Consider the following 25,931-nt stretch of genomic DNA (forward strand, 5'->3'; position numbering starts at 1 on the left):
GGGGCGGAGTCATGTTTTGGGCCAGAATCATGAGGAGAGAGCTGATAGGCCCCTTTAGGGTCCCTGAAGGTGTGAAAATGACCTCGGCAAAGTATCTAGAGTTTCTGACTGACCACTTTCTTCCATGGTACAAAAAGAAGAACTGTGCCTTCTGTAGCAAAATGATCTTCATGCGTGACAATGCTCCATCTCATGCTGCAGAGAATCCCTCTGTGTCATTGGCTGCTATGGGCATAAAAGGAGAGAAACTCATGGTGTGGCCCCCATCCTCCCCTGACCTTTAACCCTACTGAGAACCTTTGGAGCATCCTCAAGCTAAAGATCTATGAGGGTGGGAGGCAGTTCACATCAGAACAGCAGCTCTGGGAGGATATTCTGACATCCTGCAAAGAAATTCAAGCAGAAACTCTCCAAAAACTCACAAGTTCAATGGATGCAAGAATAGTGAAGGTGATATCAGAGAAGGGCTCCTATGGTAACATGAACTTGGCCTGTTCAGATGTTTTTGGTTGAAATAGCTTTGATTTCAGTAAATATGACCTCCTAATGCTGCAGATTCAACAAATCACCATTTTCAGTTCTTTACAACCAAAAAATGTTCTGAAACTTTGTTGTGCCTTAAAATGTAGAACAGTGCATTTTGAGTTTTTTTTTTTTTTTGTCTAATATAAATTAGTTGTCATTTGGAGGTTTGTTTAATACAATTTGAATTACGATCTAACAGGTGATGACTTGAAAATTATACTGACTGTCATCTGCATTGACTTTTTAGGTAAATTTGCATAATCATTTGGAACGTGGTGGTATCTGTGTGCTTCACATGAACACGTTCACAGACAGATTTTCTTGTAGCATGTGATATCTAAGTCTCACTGTACAGCCATTTGTTAACGCCCACATATCTGTAAAAATCCATTATCCTGCATCCCTACAATCTTTGTGAGTACTTGTTTATCTCTGCAACACTTACAATCACCTTAAAAAGAGAAAAGCTGATAGTGATATCAGGATGTAGCAGCAGCTGGGATCATGTAGCGCTGTGCAAACATATGATCGTGCTCACTTGAGATAGAGTCATCCTGCGGTAGCTAATTATCACCTTCTGAGGGCACAGTCATAGGGCACGAGCCTCGGAGTAACAGGTGCAGCCTCCTGCAGATTTTCACAGTCTCAACAGCATCCTGTTGCCAGACTTCAAAGCCAGAACTCCTGAGCGCGCTCTCTTTGAAACTCTCTTACAAAAATAACCTTCCCTTCAGCCGCGGCCCCACCTGAACCGTCACATCCAGCCTTTGGCGCCTCTTCAGTCACCGGGGGGACTGATGTCAGGGATGAAGTTGGGTTTGACTTTGCCATTTGGCCTGAAAGTGAAAATCCTTCCTGTAGCTGGCATGGAGTGAGCTGGTAGTTTATCAGCATTATTAAAAGGCAAAAACAAACCTCGTCAGTGTCAGCCTTCAGCCCGCCCGATCCCTGAGGAGTGCTAACAAGCAGACAGACAGCTCCATCAGCCTGTCCTGCTGTTTTATCCTCTCATTTAGAAAAAGGACGCATGCAGATGGGCCAAACATCAATTCAGCTGATGTCATTCTGTCTGCCCTTTTTCATCGGCCTCTGTTCAACTTCTCTTCTGCTGCTGTTTTTCTTCATCCACCTTTTCAAAACCACGATACACTGTGCAGCCACTAAAGAGTTCTCTTCATACGTGCATCCTACATGGTGTCAGCATCCCAGCAATTCTTTATTAGAAAAGGTTCTAAGCTAACATGAATGTTGAAAGTCAACAATCAAACCCAAAGTCTGCACTGCCTTGCACCTCCATTCATCTCCAGGTCCAGGTCGGTGTCGGTCCACGCAGAGCAGAATGATACTAACAGGACCAGGACTGCCCAGAGGATCCTGTCAATTTCAACGCAACGCACAGACCCCTGACTGTAAATCACTTCACCACATCAATAAACCCAAACTACAGATAATCATCCAGTCAGAGGGTCACAGAGGAAACACAATGAAGAATCGTTAGCTTTTGAGGTGGAAAACCACCACCCCCCCCCAGCATCCCTCCCAGGGATGCTCTGAGGTTGAAGAATTAGATTTGCACGTATTTACAAAAATCATGATACATTTACCTTGTTACCTCCCGTATTGATTACTGTAATTCCCTCCTCTTTGGTCTCCCTCACAAATCCCTCCATAAACTTCAACTGGTTCAGAACTCAGCTGTTGCATCATCACCAAAACTCCCTCATTTCACCACATCACCCCCGTCCTACAGCAGCTCCACTGGCTCCTGGTTAAATTCAGAGTAGAATTCAAAATCCTCCTGTATGCATTCTAGGCCATCCACAATCTCGCCCCCCCTTATCTCTCTGATCTCCTCCACATTGCCACCTCCTCCCGCTCCCTCAGATCCTCTTCCTCCATCCACCTCACCGTGCCCTCTGCCCCTCTGAGCACCATGGGGAGCAGAGCTTTCAGCCGCTCTGCTCCCCAACTTTGGAACTCACTCCCACCAGACATCCGAAACGTTGACTCTCTCCCTCTCTTCAGATCCAGACTCAAAACCCACCTGTTTAGATTAGCCTACTCTTTGTAATTACTTTGTCCTATTTTATATTGTGTTTGCTTTTATCTATTTTTTTATTTCATTCATTTTTATCTGTAAAGTGACCTTGAGTGCTCAGAAAGGCGCTTATAAATAAAATGTATTATTATTATTATTAATGTTTGCTTTGGAATATCTATTCTAAAGTGGCCGTTCCATCCATCTGTTTTCTACACCACTTATCCCGTTGGGGTGGGGGAGGGCTGGAGCCTAGAGCCCTGCACTGGAGCCCTCGGCCTGAGGGGCCCGACAGCTTCGGGCCAATGACCGTATCATTACTTCGGACACGGGCTGGGCTTGGGCTCTTTTGTTTTTAACCTGCCAATTAGAGCGATGTGTTGTGTTTGTGTTTAACCAATTTAAATGGCAACACTTGAGCGCAGCAGCCACTCTGGCCCACCCTCCCCGTTCTATGTGTCCGCTTTACGTGTCCTGGCCAGCAGTGGCAGCAGCGAGCGCGCTTTCAGCTGGAAGAGTGATAGAAGGAAGGAGGTCTGGACTTGCCCCTGAAACTGTGGATGCTATTCTTTTTCTGCATGATGCCAAGTAAACAGACCGTTCTTCTTGTGGTGTTTAAAGAACGGAAGACTTTGCCATATCAAGCGGCTCACTGTTGTTGAATTGGGCGTCGCAAAAAAAAACAAAAGTGGGTCTTCATACGGGTACGGGCCTGATAATTCTGAAAACCTGTCGGACCGGGCCGGGCTGGGGCCCCACCCCCTCTGGCCAGGGCCGGACTCGGGCCCAGATAATAGGCCTGTGCAGGGCACTGCTGGAGCCTATCCCAGCTTTCATTGGGCAAGAGGCGGGGTACACCCTGGACTGGTCGCCAGTCAATCACAGGGCTGACATATAGAGACAGACAACCAGGCAGGCTCACATTCACACCTACAGGCAAATTAGAGTCACCAGTTAACCTAACGAGCATGTCTTTGGTGGTGGGAGGAAGCCGGAGTACCCGGAGAGAACATGCAAACTCCACACAGAGAGACCCTGACTGGGAAGCAAACCAGGAACCTTCTGTGAGGCAACAGCGCTAACCCCTGTGCTACCGTGCAGCCCATGACCATTCCTATGTTTCATGTATTTTTGAATCGAGGTCTTACAGTTAAAACCGGTTAACATTTGAAAATGGTCTAGTGCAGCGATACTCAACCCCACTCAACCAAAGAGCCAAACTGCTGAAAAATACCTTTGCAAGAGTCACAATCTAAGTGGTGAACAGTGGCAAAAACAGCTTGAAGTAGCAATAAAAATAAGTCAAGGGTGGCAAAAATTGTCAAAAAGCAGCAAAAATGGGGGTAAAGGGGCAAAAATGGGAAGAAAAAGTACAAAAAGGGTCAGGAAGTAGCAAAAATGGTTAAGTGACAAAAAAATGAGTTACAGCGATGGCGGTGGTACCTGATGGTGGGCTCACAGGTGCACATGTACCGTGCCTTCAACTGGCTCAAACAAGTGTTTTACCAGCGGTCTAGTTCAGGAGTTGTAATTACATGAATTTAAAAAAATGACAAGTATTATTTTGAAGCATATTCATTTATTTTTATGTGCTTTGTTTAACATTTCAGTTTGGTTACATGGCAGCTTAACCACCATTTACTTGCACACGACACAGCCAGTGGCAGAACATTTTGCCCTCCTTGGTTACATTTTGTAGAACCTCCTGAGACTCGAGTCTTTTTATTCAAAGACTTCTGGTTTGGACCATCAATGGCCACATTACAGCATAATCCAGGTGCCTCTCCCACCAGTCCCAAGGAGATTTGGACAGACAGAGCTCTGTGTGTCTGCTAGTACAGGAGAACAAGGGGTTAAAATAATATTAAAAACAGTCAAATTAAAACAGACTTCTATACATTTTTTCCTTTCAGAATTCCTCTTAATGTGAGTTTTCAGTCTACATGTTGCGAAAACATGGTTATCTCCTTTCTCTGTGTATCTGAGCGTTCTTGATTTTCATTCTTGAATTAATTCACTGGAGAACAGCTGATCTCCATCTCAGTGATTGAAAAAACTGAAGAAACTGAGCTTTGAGCCGGTGGCGGTAAGGAAATTGGCGGTGGCGGCCACCACCAAATTCTCTATGCAGGAAAAACCCTGAAATTAGCCAGCGCAAGATTTAATAGTCGGTTAAACAAATAACCCATCATTTTTATAAACACAGGCTTGAAATCCTGGTCTATAATGCTCGTTTTAACAGTGGTGAACCTCCCGCCACTAGAGGCCGCTGTAGCTTCAGTTAATGGCTGTCACTTCACGGATGTAAGCGGTGCAGTGGCTTAGTGGTTAGCATGTACTAGGAACAGCGTGGTACTACAGGTTTTTTTAAGTAGTAAATGGAAATAAAGTGGTGTGTAGGCAACGAGGGAACACATTTCCGAGGCTGGCATCCATCACTGGGTTTGATGCTAAAATGCTGTGCTGTGATTGGTGGTAAAAACAGGAAGGAAACCAGTCATTGTTGTGGTTTCTGGCAGGAAGGTTGACGTGGAAAAGGCAGCTTTAATGAAGAACAGAGACTAATGAGTAAGCTATATGTTTATCATGCATCACATTCACTTATAAATACTAATAGATTTTTATCAGATCAAGCATTAGGCCAGTGTTTTAGAGCCATGGGGATTTTTTTAATAACCCTAAATATTGAACCCTAAACATGTTTTTCCTCTGCACATTTTCTGGTTTCAAAAAATCTTGTAGGGGCCGGATGGGAAGCCTTGGCAGGCCTGATGTGGCCCCCGGGCTGCCAGTTGATGATCACTGTCTTAGGGTCATTGTCATGTTGGAAGGTGAGCCTTTTGCCCAGCCTGAGGTCCTGTGGAACAGGTTTTCATTGAGGATTCCCTCAACCCTAACCAGTCTCCCAGTCCCTGCTGCTGAGAAACACCCCCACAGCATGATGCTGCCACCACCATGCTTCACTGTGGGGATGGTACTGGGCAGGTGATGAGTGGTGTCTGGTTTCCTCTGGGCATAACGTTCAGAGTTAAGGCGAAAAAGTTCAATTTTGGCTTCATCAGACCAGAGAATCTGGTTTCTCAGAGTCCTTCAGGTTTTTTTTGTTTGTTTGTTTGTTTGTTTGTTTGTTTGTTTGTTTTTCTGCAAACTCCACCAGACTGTCATGTGATTTTCTCTATGGGGAGTCTTCATCTCTCCACTCCTCCATAAAGCCCAGATCAGTGGAGGGGGGCATCATTTAGACCCTGGTAGTTCTAAAGGGGGGTCATCATTTAGACCCTGGTAGTTCTAAAGGGGGGTCATCATTTAGACCCTGGTAGTATTAAAGGGGGGGTCATCATTTAGACCCTGGTAGTATTAAAGGGGGGGTCATCATTTAGACCCTGGTAGTATTAAAGGGGGGTCATCATTTAGACCCTGGTAGTTCTAAAGGGGGTCATCATTTAGACCCTGGTAGTTCTAAAGGGGGTCATCATTTAGACCCTGGTAGTTCTAAAGGGGGTCATCATTTAGACCCTGGTAGTTCTAAAGGGGGTCATCATTTAGACCCTGGTAGTTCTAAAGGGGGTCATCATTTAGACCCTGGTAGTTCTAAAGGGGGTCATCATTTAGACCCTGGTAGTTCTAAAGGGGGGTCATCATTTAGACCCTGGTAGTTCTAAAGGGGGGTCATCATTTAGACCCTGGTAGTTCTAAAGGGGGTCATCATTTAGACCCTGGTCGTTCTAAAGGGGGGTCATCATTTAGACCCTGGTAGTTCTAAAGGGGGTCATCATTTAGACCCTGGTAGTTCTAAAGGGGGGTCATCATTTAGACCCTGGTAGTATGAATGGGGGGGTCATCATTTAGACCCGGGTAGTATTAAAGGGGGGTCATCATTTAGACCCTGGTCGTTCTAAAGGGGGGTCATCATTTAGACAGTGGTAGGTCTAAAGGGGGTCATCATTTAGACCCTGGTAGTTCTAAAGGGGGTCTACATTTAGACCTTGGTAGTTCTAAAGGGGGTCATCATTTAGATCCTGGTAGCTCAACCAGGGGTCTGTATTTAGACCCTGGTAGTTCTAAATGGGGTCATCATTTAGCTCCGGGAAGTTCTAAAGGGGGTCTACATTAAGACCCTGGTAGTTCAAAAGGGAGTCATCATTTAGACCCTGGTAGTTCTAAAAGGGGAATCATTTAGACCCTGGGAATTCTAAAGGGGGTCATCATTTAGACCCTGGGAGTTCGAAAGGGGAATCATTTAGACCCTGGGAATTCTAAAGGGGGTCATCATTTAGACCCTGGGAGTTCTAAAAGGGGAATCATTTAGACCCTGGGAATTCTAAAGGGGGTCATCATTTAGACCCTGGGAGTTCTAAAAGGGGAATCATTTAGACCCTGGGAATTCTAAAGGGGGTCATCATTTAGACCCTGGGAGTTCGAAAGGGGGTCATCATTTAGACAGTGGTAGGTCTAAAGGGGGTCATCATTTAGACCCTGGTAGTTCTAAAGGGGGTCTACATTTAGACCTTGGTAGTTCTAAAGGGGGTCATCATTTAGACCCTGGTAGTTCTAAAGGGGGTCATCATTTAGACCCTGGTAGTTCTAAAGGGGGTCATCATTTAGACCCTGGTAGTTCTAAAGGGGGTCATCATTTAGACCCTGGTAGTTCTAAAGGGGGTCATCATTTAGACCCTGGTAGTTCTAAAGGGGGTCATCATTTAGACCCTGGTAGTTCTAAAGGGGGTCATCATTTAGACCCTGGTAGTTCTAAAGGGGGTCATCATTTAGACTCTGGTAGTTCTAAAGTGGGTCATCATTTAGACACTGGTAGTTCTAAAGTGGGGGATCATTTAGACCCTGGTTGTTCTAAAGGGGGTCATCATTTAGACTCTGGTAGTTCTAAAGGGGGGTCATCATTTAGACCCTGGTCGTTCTAAAGGGGGTCATCATTTAGACCCTGGTAGTTCTAAAGGGGGTCATCATTTAGACTCTGGTAGTTCTAAAGGGGGGTCAGCATTTAGACCCTGGTAGTATTAAAGGGGGGGTCGAAATTAAGACCCTGGTAGTTCAAAAGGGAGTCATCATTTAGACCCTGGTAGTTCTAAAAGGGGAATCATTTAGACCCTGGGAATTCTAAAGGGGGTCATCATTTAGACCCTGGGAGTTCGAAAGGGGAATCATTTAGACCCTGGGAATTCTAAAGGGGGTCATCATTTAGGCCCTGGTAGTTCTAAAAGGGGTCATCATTTAGACAGTGGTAGGTCTAAAGAGGGTCTACAGTTAGACCCTGGTAGGTCTAAAGGGGGTCTATATTTAGACCCTGGTATTTCCTAAGGGGTCATCATTTAGACCCTGGTAGTTCTAAAAGGGGTCATCATTTAGACAGTGGTAGGTCTAAAGAGGGTCTACAGTTAGACCCTGGTAGTTCTAAAGGGGGTCATCATTTAGACCCTGGTCGTTCTAAAGGGGGGGTCATCATTTAGACCCTGGTCGTTCTAAAGGGGGTCATCATTTAGACCCTGGTAGTTCTAAAGGGGGTCATCATTTAGACCCTGGTAGTTCTAAAGGGGGTCATCATTTAGACCATTGGTGATCTAAAGGGGGTCATCATTTAGACCCTGGTAGTTCTAAAGAGGGTCATCATTTAGACCCTGGTAGTTCTAAAGGGGGTCATCATTTAGACCCTGGTAGTTCTAAAGGGGGTCATCATTTAGACCCTGGTAGTTCTAAAGAGGGTCATCATTTAGACCCTGGTAGTTCTAAAGAGGGTCATCATTTAGACCCTGGTAGTTCTAAAGAGGGTCATCATTTAGACCCTGGTAGTTCTAAAGGGGGTCATCATTTAGACCCTGGTAGTTCTAAAGAGGGTCATCATTTAGACCCTGGTAGTTCTAAAGAGGGTCATCATTTAGACCCTGGTAGTATTAAAGGGGGGGTCATCATTTAGACCCTGGTAGTATTAAAGGGGGGTCATCATTTAGACCCTGGTCGTTCTAAAGGGGGGTCATCATTTAGACCATGGTAGTTCTAAAGGGGGGTCATCATTTAGACCCTGGTAGTTCTAAAGGGGGGTCATCATTTAGACTCTGGTAGTTCTAAAGGGGGGTCATCATTTAGACCCTGGTAGTTCTAAAGGGGGGCATCATTTAGACCCTGGTAGTTCTAAAGGGGGGTCAGCATTTAGACCCTGGTAGTTCTAAAGGGGGGTCAGCATTTAGACCCTGGTAGTTCTAAAGGGGGGTCAGCATTTAGACCCTGGTAGTTCTAAAGGGGGGTCATCATTTAGACTCTGGTAGTTCTAAAGGGGGGTCAGCATTTAGACCCTGGTAGTATTAAAGGGGGGGTCATCATTTAGACCCTGGTAGTATTAAAGGGGGGTCATCATTTAGACCCTGGTCGTTCTAAAGGGGGGTCATCATTTAGACCCTGGTAGTTCTAAAGGGGGGTCATCATTTAGACCCTGGTAGTTCTAAAGGGGGGTCATCATTTAGACCCTGGTAGTTCTAAAGGGGGGCATCATTTAGACCCTGGTAGTTCTAAAGGGGGGTCATCATTTAGACCCTGGTAGTTCTAAAGGGGGGTCAGCATTTAGACCCTGGTAGTTCTAAAGGGGGGTCAGCATTTAGACCCTGGTAGTTCTAAAGGGGGTCATCATTTAGACCCTGGTCGTTCTAAAGGGGGTCATCATTTAGACCCTGGTCGTTCTAAAGGGGGTCATCATTTAGACCCTGGTCGTTCTAAAGGGGGGTCATCATTTAGACTCTGGTAGTTCTAAAGGGGGGTCATCATTTAGACCCTGGTAGTTCTAAAGGGGGTCATCATTTAGACCCTGGTTGTTCTAAAGGGGGTCATCATTTAGACTCTGGTAGTTCTAAAGGGGGGTCATCATTTAGACCCTGGTAGTATTAAAGGGGGGTCATCATTTAGACTCTGGTAGTTCTAAAGGGGGGTCATCATTTAGACCCTGGTAGTTCTAAAGGGGGTCATCATTTAGACCCTGGTTGTTCTAAAGGGGGTCATCATTTAGACTCTGGTAGTTCTAAAGGGGGGTCAGCATTTAGACCCTGGTCGTTCTAAAGGGGGTCATCATTTAGACCCTGGTTGTTCTAAAGGGGGTCATCATTTAGACTCTGGTAGTTCTAAAGGGGGGTCAGCATTTAGACCCTGGTAGTATTAAAGGGGGGGTCATCATTTAGACCCTGGGTGTTCTAAAGGGGGGTCATCATTTAGACCCTGGTCGTTCTAAAGGGGGTCATCATTTAGACCTTGGTAGTTCTAAAGGGGGTCATCATTTAGACCCTGGTCGTTCTAAAGGGGGTCATCATTTAGACCCTGGTAGTTCTAAAGGGGGGTCTCATCATTTAGACCCTGGTCGTTCTAAAGGGGGTCATCATTTAGACCCTGGTAGTTCTAAAGGGGGTCATCATTTAGACCCTGTAAGTTCTAAAGGGGGTCATCATTTAGACCCTGGTAGTTCTAAAAGGGGTCATCATTTAGACAGTGGTAGGTCTAAAGAGGGTCTACAGTTAGACCCTGGTAGGTCCAAAGGGGGTCATCATTCAGACCCTGGTAGTTCTAAAGGGTGTTATCATTTAGACCCTGGGAGTTCTAAAGGGGGGCCGTATTTAGACCCTGGTCGTTCTAAAGGGGTCATCATTAAGACACTGATTTTTCTAAAGGGGTCATCGTGTAGACCCTGTGAGATCTAAAGGGGGCATCATTTATACCATTGGTGATCTAAAGGGGGTCATCATTTAGACCCTGGTCATTCTAAAGGGGGTCATCATTTAGACCCTGGTAGTTCTAAAGGGGGTCATCATTTAGACCCTGGTCGTTCTAAAGGGGGTCATCATTTAGACCCTGGATTAACAGTTTAAAATTGTATCTCACATTCTATGTCATGCATTTTTCTTTTAAAACCCCTTTTTTTCCTTTCTAATTTTGTGTTTTGACCTCTTTTCTCATTTTTTGAAATTATTTCTTGAGCTTTAAACTCATTGTTTTGACTTTTAAAATTTCAAATTTTTTTGTCAGTTATTTTGACCTTTTATTGCTGGTTAAAATGAGGTTGACAGATTATGGTTAAATGTTGGCCCTGTAAGGCTCTCAGGTTAGACCACATTGGTACCAGATTTGGTTTCTCATCCTCCATGATGGCAATGCTCTGTCCTGTTCCTATCCTGATATTCAGCCACACTTTCAGACCAACAGGTTGTACTCCATGTTTCTCTCCATGTTTTCTGCCATCATGAAGGAATCATGCCATCTAGTCTAAAAAGGTCTGTGCACAAAAAAATGTGCAGCCCTTAAAATGAAGAAAAGAAAGAAGAAAAGATGAAATCTGCAGAAAAATGTCCTTAATTTCTTTTTTCACTACGCTGCCCTTTCATTTTAAAAACATGCCTGCTAACCTTAACAGAAAATCCACCTCCACTGGGCGATAACTTCTAATTCAAGGACTTAAATCATTCAAAACCACTCTGCTGAAATCAACAAAAATCCTGACAAAACCAGATGAATCTGAACAAGAATGAGAGCGAAATAAAGACCAGAACAGAGTACAACCAGAGCATGGCCATAAGAAATAAAAGTGTTAACTCATCTTTAAATGAAGAGTGAGAAAAGACTTTAGTGGAGTCAAACTCTGAGTGAAACATGGGTCTTTTTCTAACTTTTTAACTCAGCTCTATTGAGCATTCATGAACTTTTCTGTGTGATTCCTGCAGATCTTAATCCTTCTCAGCAGCCATTACCATCCGTTTCTCTCTGACAACAACATAAAGCAGCTCTCAGAGGGTGAAGGTTCTTTATGTCAGTCCGGTTGGTACGAAGGAGCCCGGGATATTCTAACTCTAATCTCCAATATGTCACACACTCACAAGCCCACAGAATTTATGAAGTCATGAGGCGGGATCAATGGACGGGAAAAAATCAATAAGAGGAACAAAAACCTGGTGGGAGCCGTGATGGAAAACCTGAGGAGAAAATATACAAACTTTTCATCCACAGGGAGGGGGAGACAGATGGATTTATGAGGGAGAAAACTGTTAGCTTCTTCAAATAAAACCTTAAAGTGCACTGAGAAAGTATTGGACAGGATTTGGAGCAAAGGCCTCACAGCTGACATTGATGCCATGTAGTCAGAGGAGCTGCAGAGACAGGATTGTTGACAGGCACAGATCTGGGGAAGACTTACATTTCTGCTGCTCTGAAGGTTCCCCAGAGAACAATGGCCTCCAGGATTCTCACATGGAAGAAGTCTGGACCAACCAGGACCCTTCTAGAGCTGGTCACCATCGATGGAGAAGGAGACCAAGAACCTGATGGTCACTCTGGCTGAGCTCCCCTTTAGAACGACCAGGGTCTAAATGATGACCCCCTTAAGAACGACCAGGGTCTAAATGATGACCCCCCCCCCTTTAGAACGACCAGGGTCTAAATGATGACCCCCCCCCTTTAGAACGACCAGAGTCTAAATGATGACCCCCTTTAGAACGACCAGGGTCTAAATGATGACCCCCCCTTTAGAACGACCAGAGTCTAAATGATGACCCCCTTTAGAACGACCAGGGTCTAAATGATGACCCCCTTTAGAAACGACCAGGGTCTAAATGATGACCCCCTTTAGAACGACCAGAGTCTAAATGATGACCCCCTTTAGAACGACCAGGGTCTAAATGATGACCCCCTTAAGAACGACCAAGGTCTAAATGATGACCCCCTTAGAAACGACCAGGGTCTAAATGATGACCCCCTTAAGAACGACCAAGGTCTAAATGATGACCCCCTTTAGAACGACCAGGGTCTAAATGATGACCCCCTTAAGAACGACCAAGGTCTAAATGATGACCCCCTTTAGAACTACCAGGGTCTAAATGATGACCCCCTTAAGAACGACCAGGGTCTAAATGATGACCCCCTTTAGAACGACCAGGGTCTAAATGACCCCCCCTTTAGAACGACCAGGGTCTAAATGATGACCCCCCCTTTAGAACGACCAGGGTCTAAATGATGACCCCCTTTAGAACGACCAGGGTCTAAATGATGACCCCCCCTTTAGAACGACCAGAGTCTAAATGATGACCCCCTTTAGAACGACCAGGGTCTAAATGATGACCCCCTTAAGAACGACCAAGGTCTAAATGATGACACCCTTTAGAACGACCAGGGTCTAAATGATGACCCCCTTAAGAACGACCAAGGTCTAAATGATGACCCCCTTTAGAACGACCAGGGTCTAAATGATGACCCCCTTAAGAACGACCAAGGTCTAAATGATGACCCCCTTTAGAACTACCAGGGTCTAAATGATGACCTCTTTTAGAACTACCAGGGTCTAAATGATGACCTCTTTTAGAACTACCAGGGTCTAAATGATGACCCCCTTTAGATCACCCAGGGTCTAAATGATGACCCCCTTTAGAACTACCAGGGTCTAAATGATGACCTCTTTTAGAACTACCAGGGTCTAAATGATGACCTCTTTTAGAACTACCAGGGTCTAAATGATGACCCCCTTTAGATCACCCAGGGTCTAAATGATGACCCCCTTTAGAACTACCAGGGTCTAAATGATGACCCTTTTAGAACGACTAGGGTCTAAATGATGACCCCTTTTAGAATGACCAGGGTCTAAATGATGACCCTTTTAGAACGACCAGGGTCTAAATGATGACCCCCTTTAGAACGACCAGGGTCTAAATGATGACCACTTTTAGAACGACCAGGGTCTAAATGATGACCCCCCTTTAGAACTACTAGGGTCTAAATGATGACCACTTTTAGAACGACCAGGGTCTATATGATGTCCTCCTTTAATGAAGACCTTCCTCCAGAAGACCAAAGTGAACCCTGACCTGGATCCCACTGAAAATCTCTGTGTGATCTGAGTGTTTTTGGTCTCTAGCAGCTGTAGAAATGAAGGACTTGGCCTCAGCGTTCCTAATTTTGGGGGACTGTATGTGTTTAGTGACATTGCTACTAAAGGATCGTCCCAGCTGCCCTGACACAGCGTCCTTACTTTTTTAGTCTTTCTGCTGCAGCTGCTGTCAACAAGATGGAATGGACCGAGCACATCTGAGTGAGCACGGGGAGAGTGCACCGCAGTGTGACGTGAATCTGCAAATCTTCATTAGAGAGATGATTATCTGAGCTCCATCCATGCACAGATTCTGGATGATCAGACACGCCGCCTCCTCCAGCACATTCAAATCATTCCTCAGCGCTCCGTGTGCTCGGCTGATCCTTTTAAAACCGACAAACTGGGAAAAACATGAAATTAAATGAAGCTGCAACTGTGGGTATTAACTATTATTTCATGAAGGATTTACTAAATTCAGGATTTAAATTGAACAGAGCATATCCTATTTGCCAGCTTTGCATCCGATTATTATGCAGATTTTCTTGTTTTACACCGGAAAAGTGACTAAAACTCAACATGAGGCCGTTCAGTTTACAGATAGAAGAGGCTGTAAGCTAAACTGAGACAGGCCAAGGCTGCTGCTAATAAGTGATTAATCAGCTGCTCTTTCCAATAATTGCCAGCTCTATAAATGTCAGATGATAAAAAGATACCCATCTCTCTTTCCTAGAGTGAACACTGACTTAGCAGTGGGTCTCCATCTACAGGTGTTCCCAGATTTACTCAGACTAAGGAACTCTGCCAAAGAACAGGTAGATTTATGCATGTTTGAGTATCAGGAGTCCACAGGTCTAGCAGCTCTAGCGATGGGAAACAGATAAACACACAGAGGAAGAAGAGGGTTCAATGTCAAAACTTTGCTGCTTTTAGCCCATTTTTTCCACTTTTTTCCTGCTTTTTTCTCCTTAATCTGCCATTTTCTGCCACTTTTTACCCATATAAGCTGCCTTTTGCCACTGAATGCCACTTTTTCCAAGTTTTGCCACCTTTTTGCTGCTATTGACCATTTTTGCCCCACGTAACTCATTTTTTGTCACTTCTCACCCATTTTTGCCACAGTTTTGGCCCGTTATTCCTACTTTTTCCCTCCATTTTTGCTCCTTTTCACCCATTTTTGCTACTTTATTGGTGCTTTAGCCCATTTTTGCCACTACCCTTTTGCCACTTTTAGCCTATTTTTGCCACTTTTGTCCTGCTTTTTGCTGTTTTCCCCCTTTTTGCCATTTTTGTGCCACGTCTTACCCATTAATACCCCTTTTTTCCTTATTTTGCCACCTTTTTACAGCTCTTAGCCCATTTTTACCACCTTCATGCTGCTGTTTAGTCACCTTTCACTGATTTTTGCTACATTTTTGCTCCTTTTTACCAGTTTTGACACCTGTGACTGATTTTTTGTCACTTCTCACCCACTGTTGCCTCTTTCTGCCCCTTTTTGCTACTTTTCCTCCCCATATTTGCCCCTTTTTTGTTGCTTTTTGGCCATTTTTTTGCCACCTTAAACTTTTTTTTTATTGTGGCTCTTGCAGAGGTATTTTTCAGCTATTTGGCTCTCTGGTTGAGCACGGTTGAGTTACACTGCGTTAGAGAATCTAAACTGGGGTTAGAGTAATACCAGTAGTTTATAGTAATGAAAAATGGAGTACCTGACATCTCAGCAGCTGCTGAGTTCACACTGACTGACAACAAAAGTTATTGATTAGATATTTTGGTCATTAATCATCATCATATCTGCAGGAGGATCCTGTCTTTAAGCAACAGTTTAAAAGAGTGAGATTAAAATAAAATAGTGTTGAGGCTCTCTAAGTGTCCCTCTACTGCTGGGGTCTAAGTGCTGCATGCTGGTGTGTTTGTGTGTGTGTTTGTGTGTGTGTTTGTGTGGGGTTAGGGGCTGTTCTTGTCACTTCCTGTCAGCTCTTTGAAAGCTTAAGCCTGGAGGAATACCTGACAGCCATCTGGCGCTTGTTTCTCCTTGTGACGTCTCACACAAACTTCCACATGCAGCAGAATAAAACAGTCATTTAGCGAGGCGCAGCGAGACGGAGCCTGGGAGGGATCCAGCAGCTTCTGTTTATTTGAATAATTAACTTTTAGTTTGTTTTTGAGCATCATGGAAACCTTGAACTGGACTCCAGCTCTCTCTGGAAACAATCTGCTCATATTTCACAGTCGTCATCTTCTGTTTAGAGGCTCCCGTAAGTGTTTGCAGGGAGTTACATCACCTATCAATCCATCATCCCTGTAGGATTAGTTCATGGTTTTTGTGAGTAATAGTTCACTCTCTCTGCTGCTTTCTAAACACTCCATCTTCCTGGTCTTTAATTTGTACATGCTGGCTGCAGAGCCTCCCAGCAGGGAAGTTATTTGTGCTGGTTGACCTCCAGGATGTTGTAGGAAGTTCTGACGTATCTGACATATGAGGATTCAGAGCTGCAGAAAGACTGAGTCAGTCAGCAGAGAGAAGAAGGAAGAAGTTCTGTTTCAGGATGGACACCTTTGGGGTTCACATAATCCAGAAGACTCCTGAATCAGCAGGTAGATGATGAAGTAGACTGACCACTGCTGAAGTTAAAGGTTCTGAACCGCCACACTGCTGCAGATCAATATGTGCTTAGAACCAGGAAGTAAAGGCTTGGACTTGCATTACAAATATATAAATATATATATTATAATCAAGGATGTGTGGACAGGCATTTCTCTAAAATTGTCCTGATCCATAAATCATTAGGCAGCTGTTTCTAGACTAGGGCTTTCATCACCTTTCATTCGACTGCTCGGATGGTTGGTCGGTATGCTCTCATACGTGAAGTGTGATGGAGGAGGGATAAGGGTATGGGGCTGTTTTTCAGGGTCTAGGCAAGACCCCTTATCTCCAGTGAAGGCCAATCATAATGCTTCAGCAGACCAAGACATTCTGGACAATGCTATACTTCCAACTGTGTGGCAACAGTTTGGGGAACGTTCTTTTTGACTGTCCCACACAGAGTCCTGACCTTAACCCCATCCAGCACCTTTGGGATGAACTGGATCGGAGCTTGTGAGCCAGCCTTCTGGTCCAACATCAGTGCCTGACCTCAGAAATGCTTACCCAAACCTCAGTATTCTTCGGCCCCATTTGAGACCTAAAAATAATCAGGGGCCCACCAAAAAAGCCTAACAGAACCCTAACACGACACTCAAATATTGACTTTTTTTTATCATATTTTTGTCTCATAAACAGGGAGTGTCAGGAGAGGTGGGAGTGATTCATCCTAGTGGAGTACTCCAGAGTTTGTGGAGGGCAGAGGGAAAAGGAGGAAGAGATGAGAGGGAGTTCAGCATTCTGACAGCCTGATGGATGAAACTGTCTCTCAGTCTGCTGCTGGTCCGCACCCAGAGACTCTTCAGCCTCCTCCCAGATGGCAGGAGACTGAAGGGATGGGTTGAATCACCTGCAATGCTGAGTGCTCTGTGGCCATCTGTGTGTTGTAAATGTCCTGGGGGGGTGGGAGGGGGGCACCAATGATCCTTTCAGCTGCTCTAACTGTGTGCTGCAAGGTCTTTTGGCAGGATGCGGTGCAGCTTCCGTACCACACAGTTATGCAGCTGGTCAGGATGCTCTCCATGGTGCCAGGTTAGAAGGAGCGCATGATGGGGCGCGGGGCTTTGGCTCTCCTCAGTTTATGGTGTTCCAGGAGAGGTCCTGATGTGTACACTCAGGAACTTAGTGCTGCTCACTCTCTCCACAGCAGCCCCGTTGATGGTCAGTGGAGAATGCTGGGTGTTAGCTCTCCTGTAGTCAACAACGATCTCCTTTGTCTTCTCCAGGTTGAGAGTGAGATTGTTACGGCACCACATGGCCAGGTGGCTCACCTTGTCCCCGTAGTTTGTCTCATCGTTGTCGTTAACGAGACCCATCACTGTGGTATCATCCGCGAACTTGATGAAGGGGTTGATGCTGTGTGTTGGAGTGCAGTCGTGGGTCAGTAACGTGAAGAGCAGAAGGGTTGAGCACGCTACTTAGAGGCGGGGTTCCTGATGTGTGTTCCTGACTGCCCGTGGTCTCCCGGTGTTAACCCCCAGTCCATCTAGTTTCTGGACCAGCTGCTGAGGAATGATTGTGTTGAATGTCAAGTTAAAGTCTATGAACAAAATCTTCACAACCACCAACATCTGATGGAAAGCTGTTATAGCTGCAAAGAAGGGAAACTCCAAAAGTACATGTATGTGAATGCAATGGCATTCTAATCCCTTTGGTTTAATGGTCAGATGGCCGAATAAATTTGTCCATATACTGTATTCAGGCAGATTTCTGGATTATTTATAGCAGATATTTAAGTTTCCTTTTTGCTCTCTCATTGAGACATAAAATCCAAAGTCAGATTATCAGCACTTATGTGTTTGTAGTTGTTTATAGAGATGGAAAAGCCTGCTGTTGTCATTTATGATGGATTGCATTTTTAAAACTGGTTCCTCCTATTTTGGTTTTCAGAGCAGAGCTAAAACTGTAGTAGATCCATTTTGCAGTAAAATAGGTAAATGTATGATGAGAGCGTTAGTGACTAAATGTAGGTTGTAACAGAATGATTTACTGTTTGAATTTGTCTAAAAATACACGAGGAATGATGAGGAACTTGACAAAAATTGCATATCAATTTGCAGTCGCAATACAAGGAAAAAAAATATGCAATTAGATTATTTTTACTAATCGTTCAGCCCTAATTCAGATGTGATTAGTCAATACCAATGAACTACAAACCAGGAATGGATGACAGGGAATCTACAAGGCCAGGATCTTTTCCTACACCTATCGATTATTCTGAATAAATGAAACTATCCTGATTGGTCTAGAACGCATCATTGTTTTACACTAACCTGGTACCTGAAACTGTTACTTGGACCTATCTCGTCTGCATCTCTAAATGTCCATGGTTCTCTCCAGGACCAGGGCTCCTCAGGGTTGGACGGTTTCCCCGTGGATCAGTACCAGAACTCGTGCTTCCTGTTCTGGGTTGTGGAGCAGCTCCTGCAGAGGTCGAAGGTACCGTGTCGAGTGGGGGTGGGGTCGGATCAGTCGGGCTTCTTCAGCCACTTGGAACAGCGTGTTTTTCTGCTGTCCAGCGAGTTTCCATTGTTCTCGCTCTACATGTGGAGGATAGGAGGTCTGCTCACCTCCTCAGACAGACCCTAACACTGAGACAGGTGAACATCTAAGACACTGTCTGGATGTGCTTCAGTAGGAAATACATCACAATGAAAATAGACAAATGTCTTTAAAAGCCATGAATTAGTTTGTTTTTAATTCAATTTTAACAAATAAATCCCTTTAAACAACCAAAACCAGCATGATGCCTTGTTTATCTTCTTTCATTGTGCGTCAGAGTTCACAGGAGCATCCTGAGAACAATCCAGACATTTCTGTTTGAAGTGGAAAAGGCTAAATGTGATGATAGAAAACTAGAGACAGAAACTTTTTCAGGCTTTTCTAGCAAAAATTTGAGCCCCAGGCCTGTCCGCAATCCCCCCAAGTACCAGAAACATCCATTCCCTCCATCCTCTCTTTCAGAAAATGTGTGCTGAAACAATCTGTTCTCAGATTTTACCCTCATGATGTCATGTGGAGAGTTAGCCCCGCCCCCAGGTTCAGTTGGCCCTCCCTGCTAGGAAGAAAGTTCCGCCCTTCTCTCCCAATCCTCCTCTCAGCTAGCAGCTGAGAGGAGGATCAGGAGAGCCGCATCCATTTCTTGAGAGGGGCGGAGTCAGACAGCTCATTAACATTTAAAGCCACAGACACAGAAACAGCTCGTTCTGAGCCGGGCTGAAACAGAGGGGTTTTCTAGACATGCAAAAATCCAAAACTGGAGTGTTTTTTCAGCAGCAAACTTCACAGGCATGTTCTGGGACCTCGGAGACCGATATAAACTTAAAATATGTGATCTTTAAAACATTTAAAGCTGCTCATCATTACCAGGTTTAGGGCAGAATATGAACATATTGACTGTCACAAAAAGTATGTAAATGAGCGTTTAGTAGATGTTTTCTTAGTTGTGACCATGCTTCCTGGTAATTAATCTTACTGTCTTCATTTCCCCTTTAAATGAGCCTCTGTTCCCCCTAGGTGCTGACTACCAGGTTCCTGACTGGCTCCTGATTGTCAGCACCTGTCAGCAGGTTTGACTGATCTGAGTAGAATCTGTGTCATAGACCAAGCCCTAGTACCGTCTCCACATGGAAGACCAAGTTTCATACGACAGGGCATGGGCCGTAAAGTGGGAACCCAAGAAGACCGTTTCCTCACCCTGTCAGCTCTTAGGAACCCTAGGCTGTCTGCTACTTACGGTCAAAGTTTGCAGGACGACATGGCTGATGGCCCTCTGCCCAGACAATCCAGAACAGACTGACCAGCCAACCTCTGGTCTGATAGGACTGCCATGTTATGCTCACAATGAGTGGCTGATTGCTGCACCTAACATCTTTAAGTGGAGGCAGTGTGATGGTGTGGAGTGGCATCTGCCTCACTGGAAAAACAAGGCTTGTGGAGGAAATCTAAATGCAGACAGCTATCAAGATGAGATTCAACTCCATATCGCCACATTCTGGGACTGAACTCTGTCCTCCAAGATGACATCGCTGACCCCCACAGAGCAGGCTTGGATTTGTTTCACACATCCATCTGGAAAACCTTCAATACTGAGTTCTGTTCTAAACCTAAAGTCTTCTTTCTCTTTCAACCAAAGCTATCATTAAAAGTTGAATATATAAATATTAAACCCTACCTAATGATATCTTTAATCTCTTTTAGCTCCTCACTCTCAGCTGCTCTTAGACTGGATTCTATTAGAGAACACAAAAGGGAAATGTTTGTGCTTTAGGACTATTTCATTTTAATTGGTTCCTTCTGCAAAGTGTTATTTAAAATGTTTAACTGTACGACTGAGAGGAAAAAATCACCACTGGTTCTAACAGTAGCTCAGTCCAAGATTAGTGTATCTGTGTTAGAAAAAGCCTGCAATAATGAAGGAAAGTCCCAGAAGTTTCTCCCTTAATTGATTAATTAGACTGAAGCCTTCACTAAAAGCTGAATGACTAATAATCCTGGTTAGAAGTGCTTAAATTTTCTCTTGATTTGTTCTAATGGATCAATAAGAAACACTCACAATGGCTTACTTTATTGATGTCAGTCACAATGAGGCTCTGTATGTTGTGATTATTTAACACTGAGTAAAGAGAGAACAATGACTGTGAGTGTGAAGACAACAGAGGTGGCATCCACAGGATCTGCATCTCTTACAGCTCATCAGCAGAAACAGAGACATTATTACCAGAGCTTCATTAAGAAGAATGTGTGTTTGAGCGCTGAGTGATAGTGTTAGTAATGATGTTAAAAGCAACCTTCATCTTAAATGTTTCTTTAACTTTAACTGCACAAAAAGAATGAAAATAAAACAACAGAAAGGCAGGATATGTCAACCAAACCCTGCTAGAGACCAAAACTCTTACACCTGTGTCTGGAAGCTCCAGTCACTGGTTCATCAGTATTCATGGCTACCATTACACCATGAAGACAAAAGAACACTCCAAGGGAAAAGGTGATTGAAAAATCTAAGTCAGGGAATGGAGACAAACACATTCCCAAGTCTCTGAACATCCCCCAGAGTTCAGAAACGTTTGAGAAAAGGCAGAAGCTTTGAAAAAAACTCGGACTGTGATTGGATGAACATTCTGTCTGTCACATCTCTACAGGCCAATCAGAGCAACAAAAAAGTGAACAGTGAAGTAGCAGCCATCGAGCTACCGAGCAATAATGCGAAACATGGCAACTATAGACATGTAGGTATTCGACTTTTGTGGTTTTTGAAAAGTAAACAACTCACTGCTGTGCTTCGTTCTTCTTTTAACGAAGAAATGTCAAGTTCTGATAAAACTTACGCTTTAGCAGCATCCATGCTAATCTCTTCCTCCATAACTGCACCAGCTCTTGCTGCCGCTTGCTTACGTCATGACTCTGCTGCACCTGAAAGTACTGTCCATCGTCAAGATTGGTCCTGTCACTTTCTAACCGGGCCCAAACGGTTCAGATGGGAGCTTTGCAAGATGGATTCACCAGTGAGAAACACAGAAATAGGCGGATCCATCTGCTTTGCGAGGTTAGTTTAAAGTAGGGGTGTGAGAAAATATCAATACAATGAAATATTGCGATATTTCATGGCACAATACTGAATTGATATCTTGAAATGCTGTATTTAATTTACTTACCTATAAGGTTTTCGGAACTGTGGTTGTATTTCCCCAGAATGAGTGACGTCAGTTATTCTGTCATTGCTCTTTTGTAATGACTGACGCTGACTGAAGTGTTAGAAACCATCTGAAACAGTCAAAAATCGAGGTAGACGAGTGACTGTTGAATGTTTTATACCAGGGGTCAACACGAACATCTGCACCAGGGCCAGATTTAGTCTCAACAGAAACTCTGGGGGCCGGATTTTCAAATACACAAAAATTAAATGAACATTTTGGTCTGATTGAAATATTATTGCAGTAGTATTTGTATTTCCCTTTGAACTACAGGACATTTTTAGTCATTACCAGTGAGATCTATCCCTGTTATCTAGAATGCAGCAGGCCTGACAACAGGATTGGCCAGACCTCTGAAAATCACAGAGAATGGGCCCTCCCTAATTGTCATTTAGCACCAATATTAACCCATTTTGACACTATTAACCCCGTTTCGATACTTTTAGTCCCTTTAACCCAATTTTTGCATGATTTTAACCCCTTTTAAACCACTTTTCCTGCATGTTTAATCCTCTTTGTGCCACTCTCGTATCCATTTTTGCCACCTTTCTCCGATTTTTGCCACTTTTTAACCCCTTTTCTTTACTTTCTTGCACTATTTATTGTCATTTGTAACCAATCTTTGATACCTTTTGCCCCTTTTTTCCTCCTTTACCATTTTTTGACACATTTTAACCTCTTTTCACAACTTTTTTCTGCCAATTTTTGCAACACTTCTGCCAACCTTAACCATTTTTTAAACATCAACTAATTTTGACAGTAAATTTCTGTAAAAACAGATCAAATGGTTGGTCATTCTGAAACTATTTTAATGTTAATTGGGATGGATTTAACAGCTGCAGATATTTAAAAGGAAAGGATACTCTTAAAAACTTCTTTTTCTCCTTTTCTGAAATCAGTGATCTTTCAGGGGCCAGACAGGAAGCATTGGGGGCCTGATGTGGCCCCCGGGCCGCCAGTTGATGATCAGCGTTGTATACCATGCGTTTTCAGTGTTTTGTTCCTGCCACGAGTACCTGCTCATCTCCTCCAGTCAGAACATACCAAACTCCTGCTGTAACCCTCTGAGCTCATGGAGCTCATGACTGTGAGATCAGGTTTATAATTAAAGTCAAATCAGATTAGATTGTCTCCATTTTCATCTCCTCTCTCTGGGTTTTGTTGGCTGGACTCAGATCAAACGAGGCGAGGGGACAGAGAAGGAGATTTAAGGACATCCCCTCTCTCCAGTGGATCCCCATCCTGAGCTGTAGAAACAGAAACTACTTTCTGCATGTGTTTCCTAATGCTCAGAGCTTGTTACCCTTTCATCATCCCCCGCTCCGTTTCCCAGCCTCTCCTCCACAGACCTTCTGAATCTATCTGCACTGATGTTCTCCTCCCTGCTGCTTATTCGCTGTCTGCAATAATGGCCCAGGCATGAGCGCCGCTAAATAAGTTTCCTGGTACGTCATGAATTACCAGCGGCTCACGGGCCCCGGCGGCGCTGATAGCCATCGCTCCTATTGTGTCTGCTCTAGGTCTCAGCCCGTCTCCGCCTGAGATCTCCTCATCTTTCATATCCTGTTGAGAGCCGGGCGGGGAGAGGCAGCGCGGTAAAAAATAAAAAGGGACGTGTGCTGATGGTTAATGTGCCTCTGCGGGGGAGTGGATCTGTCTCGTGGAGGGTTGCGTCATCAGCAGAGAGACCCGGTGAGACTCTCAGATTATGAGTTTAATCTGTTTCATCAGCAGAGGAGATTAGCAAAGACTGTAGACTCATAAAGACCTGATTCTCCTGCTGAACGTGCCTCAGACAAACGTTTCTGAACTGTTAACAAAGGCTGGAAATCTTTCAGGATCTCAGGATTCAATTTGATTTTAATTCAGGGGGTCAGGATTCAACTGATTGTCTCTACTTTCTACAAAAGGCCTCTTCTTACAGAATCTACTCCAGTTTGCTGCACCAAGAAGCTGAAGATTATTATTTGGCTTTAAAAAGTGCAGTAAACGTGTCAGCTGGATAGTACAGCTTTAAAATTTGTCATGGTTTTAGTAGAGGAGCAGGAATGAAGAGACTTTAACATTACAGAGCACTGACTGGCAGCTGACAGTGATCCTCTGACTATCGTTAGCTAACATGAACTAGCTTTGTCCTAGCCTTCACCTCCCAAAAAGGCAGCATGATCGACCTGAGTGAAGTAGAGTTTAGTAGACTTTCATGGAGAAGGATCCTCCTTTACTGTAGATGTAAACATCACTGACGTTCTGGCTGGGCCTTCTCTGATTTTACTGATTTAAATCACGTTCCTGTGCTCTATGAGGATTCTAATGTACACTATATTGCCAAAAGTATTCGCTAACCTGCCTTGACTGATATATGAACTTAACTCTTTAAGCGCCAAAGTCGCAAAATTGCAACAAGCAGCATTGCTGAATTAAACAGGCTCTGGCTGCAAATATGGCGCCTAATGTTGTTACTACTTTACACCAGGAGATGGCGGACATGAGTAACTTCAATCCCAGCAGCATTTGTGGGCGTGTTTCTGTTGTGGTGGTGAGGATGTATGTTGGACTATATGTTGAGCCACGCCCAAGACAATTTTCTGTCAAACGACAGACGATAAAGTTTTCTGAATCTGAATCTGAATTCAAGGTTTTGGTGAGAGAGAGTTTGAAGACACACCCCCGGTCAAGGAGACGAGGACGCGGTAGAGGTGGTTGTAGTCAGAGCGTAACAGGTCAGGGGACTAAAGTATAATCCATTTTTTTCTGTCAAAACCAATAAACAAGAAAAGGAAAAATGGCGTTCTTTTACCATTTTTGTTTTCAACCAAAAATGAAAAAACTTTTTTTTTCTTTCTGAACAAAAAATGAAAAACAAAAAAAACCCCAAAATCAAATAACAGCCCGAGGTAGCAGAAATGAAAAAAACACAGAGGTAGGGGCAGACATGGTAGAAGCTGTGGGAGACAACACACAGCCAATGGCGGTGAAGAAGGTGATGTCAGAGTATGCAAATTAGATGAGTAAATTTACTCCTTTCACAAACTTTGGGTCATACTGAAGGTTTTTTCATTTACTGTATGCCTTTATTTCCAACCACTTTAAAGCTACAGCCTTTTGAAATCTTGATAGCAAAATTGAATATTTTGAATCAATTGAAAATTGAATCAATTTAGTTACTAATCTTTGACCCATCCAAGACTCTCATCCCCCCCAGAGCCCCATCTTTCTGCTCTTTAATATATGGACAATAATTCACTTTTGTGTTTCTTAGTGAAAAATAAAATATTTCAAATAATCAAACTGGCATTTAAAGGGTTAAAATCTTTTAAATTATTTAATATTTGAGCAGGTCTGAAGTTGTTAAAGAGATTTATGAAAAAAAAAGGAGAAAAAAATATTGACATATGCTGATTTAATGGCAATTTTTCTGTATGTGTACATTTTTGCCTTGAAGGTGTCCAGAGGGCACAAGGGTTAAAGCTTGCTACACGCCTTCTCCGCCAACTAAAACTGCATATCCATTTTGCAATAAAATGGTAAAATGCATCATGTCAGTGCTCTGGACTGAATGTACTAGGTTATAATCTAGAATGAGTTGTTGCTTGAATTTGTTGAAAAATACATAAGATGAGGAACCTAATAATCGATTATTAAACTGCAAACGCAATATTGGGGAAAAAAATCGCAATTAGATTATTTTTGCAAATCATCCAGCCCTAACTATTGGCATAAAGACGTGGTCAAAGAGGGACTCTGATTTCATTGCATGAATAGTTCATGTCATCTAGCTGCTGATGCCTCTGAGAAGTGTGTGACACAGTTGTACAGGGTTGGTTGTGGATGTTTCCCCGTGTATTGCAGGAATGTTTTAACCATTAGAAGAATGAGGCCTTTTTTTACGTGCTTGACTCAGCTGCTGTTATTTCTTAAACCTTTTGTAGCAATCACTATGAAGTGCCAAACATCATTTTAATCAGGGAGACTTTCACATTTCAGTGTAACTAATAGAAAGCTCCATTTTCACATGTATCTGATAGTTTTGAAGAGTATTTCTTAGACCTTGAGCTGGGATTTAAACCAAGAAATTTTGCATTTTTATAGAGAATGTTAAATCTGATGTTTTGAACTTCCAGATAAAATTTTAGGATCTTTCCTTTGCAAGTTACAGCCAAGAACTCTTTAGTCCTAACCTTGACCCCTCTGTTC

The 25,931-nt window shown here is 43.7% G+C and overlaps 1 protein-coding gene across 2 annotated transcripts in view; it reads left to right on the plus strand.

Moving 5' to 3' along the window:
* The window catches only part of mei4 (meiosis-specific, MEI4 homolog (S. cerevisiae)), a 119,627-nt gene extending 100,855 nt beyond the window's left edge, over nt 1–18,772 (plus strand). Inside the window, exon 6 of one of the 2 annotated variants that reach the window (XM_041805680.1) lies at nt 18,385–18,772. In XM_041805680.1, coding sequence (XP_041661614.1) covers nt 18,385–18,656 — 272 coding nt within the window. In that variant the 3' untranslated portion in view covers nt 18,657–18,772. The remainder of the gene's footprint in view (nt 1–18,384) is intronic. The other variant, XM_041805682.1, reaches the window with a different exon arrangement.
* The last annotated feature ends 7,159 nt before the right edge of the window (nt 18,773–25,931 follow it).

This window comes from Cheilinus undulatus, linkage group 14 (genome assembly GCF_018320785.1).
Source record: "Cheilinus undulatus linkage group 14, ASM1832078v1, whole genome shotgun sequence".
Taxonomy (NCBI): domain Eukaryota; kingdom Metazoa; phylum Chordata; class Actinopteri; order Labriformes; family Labridae; genus Cheilinus; species Cheilinus undulatus.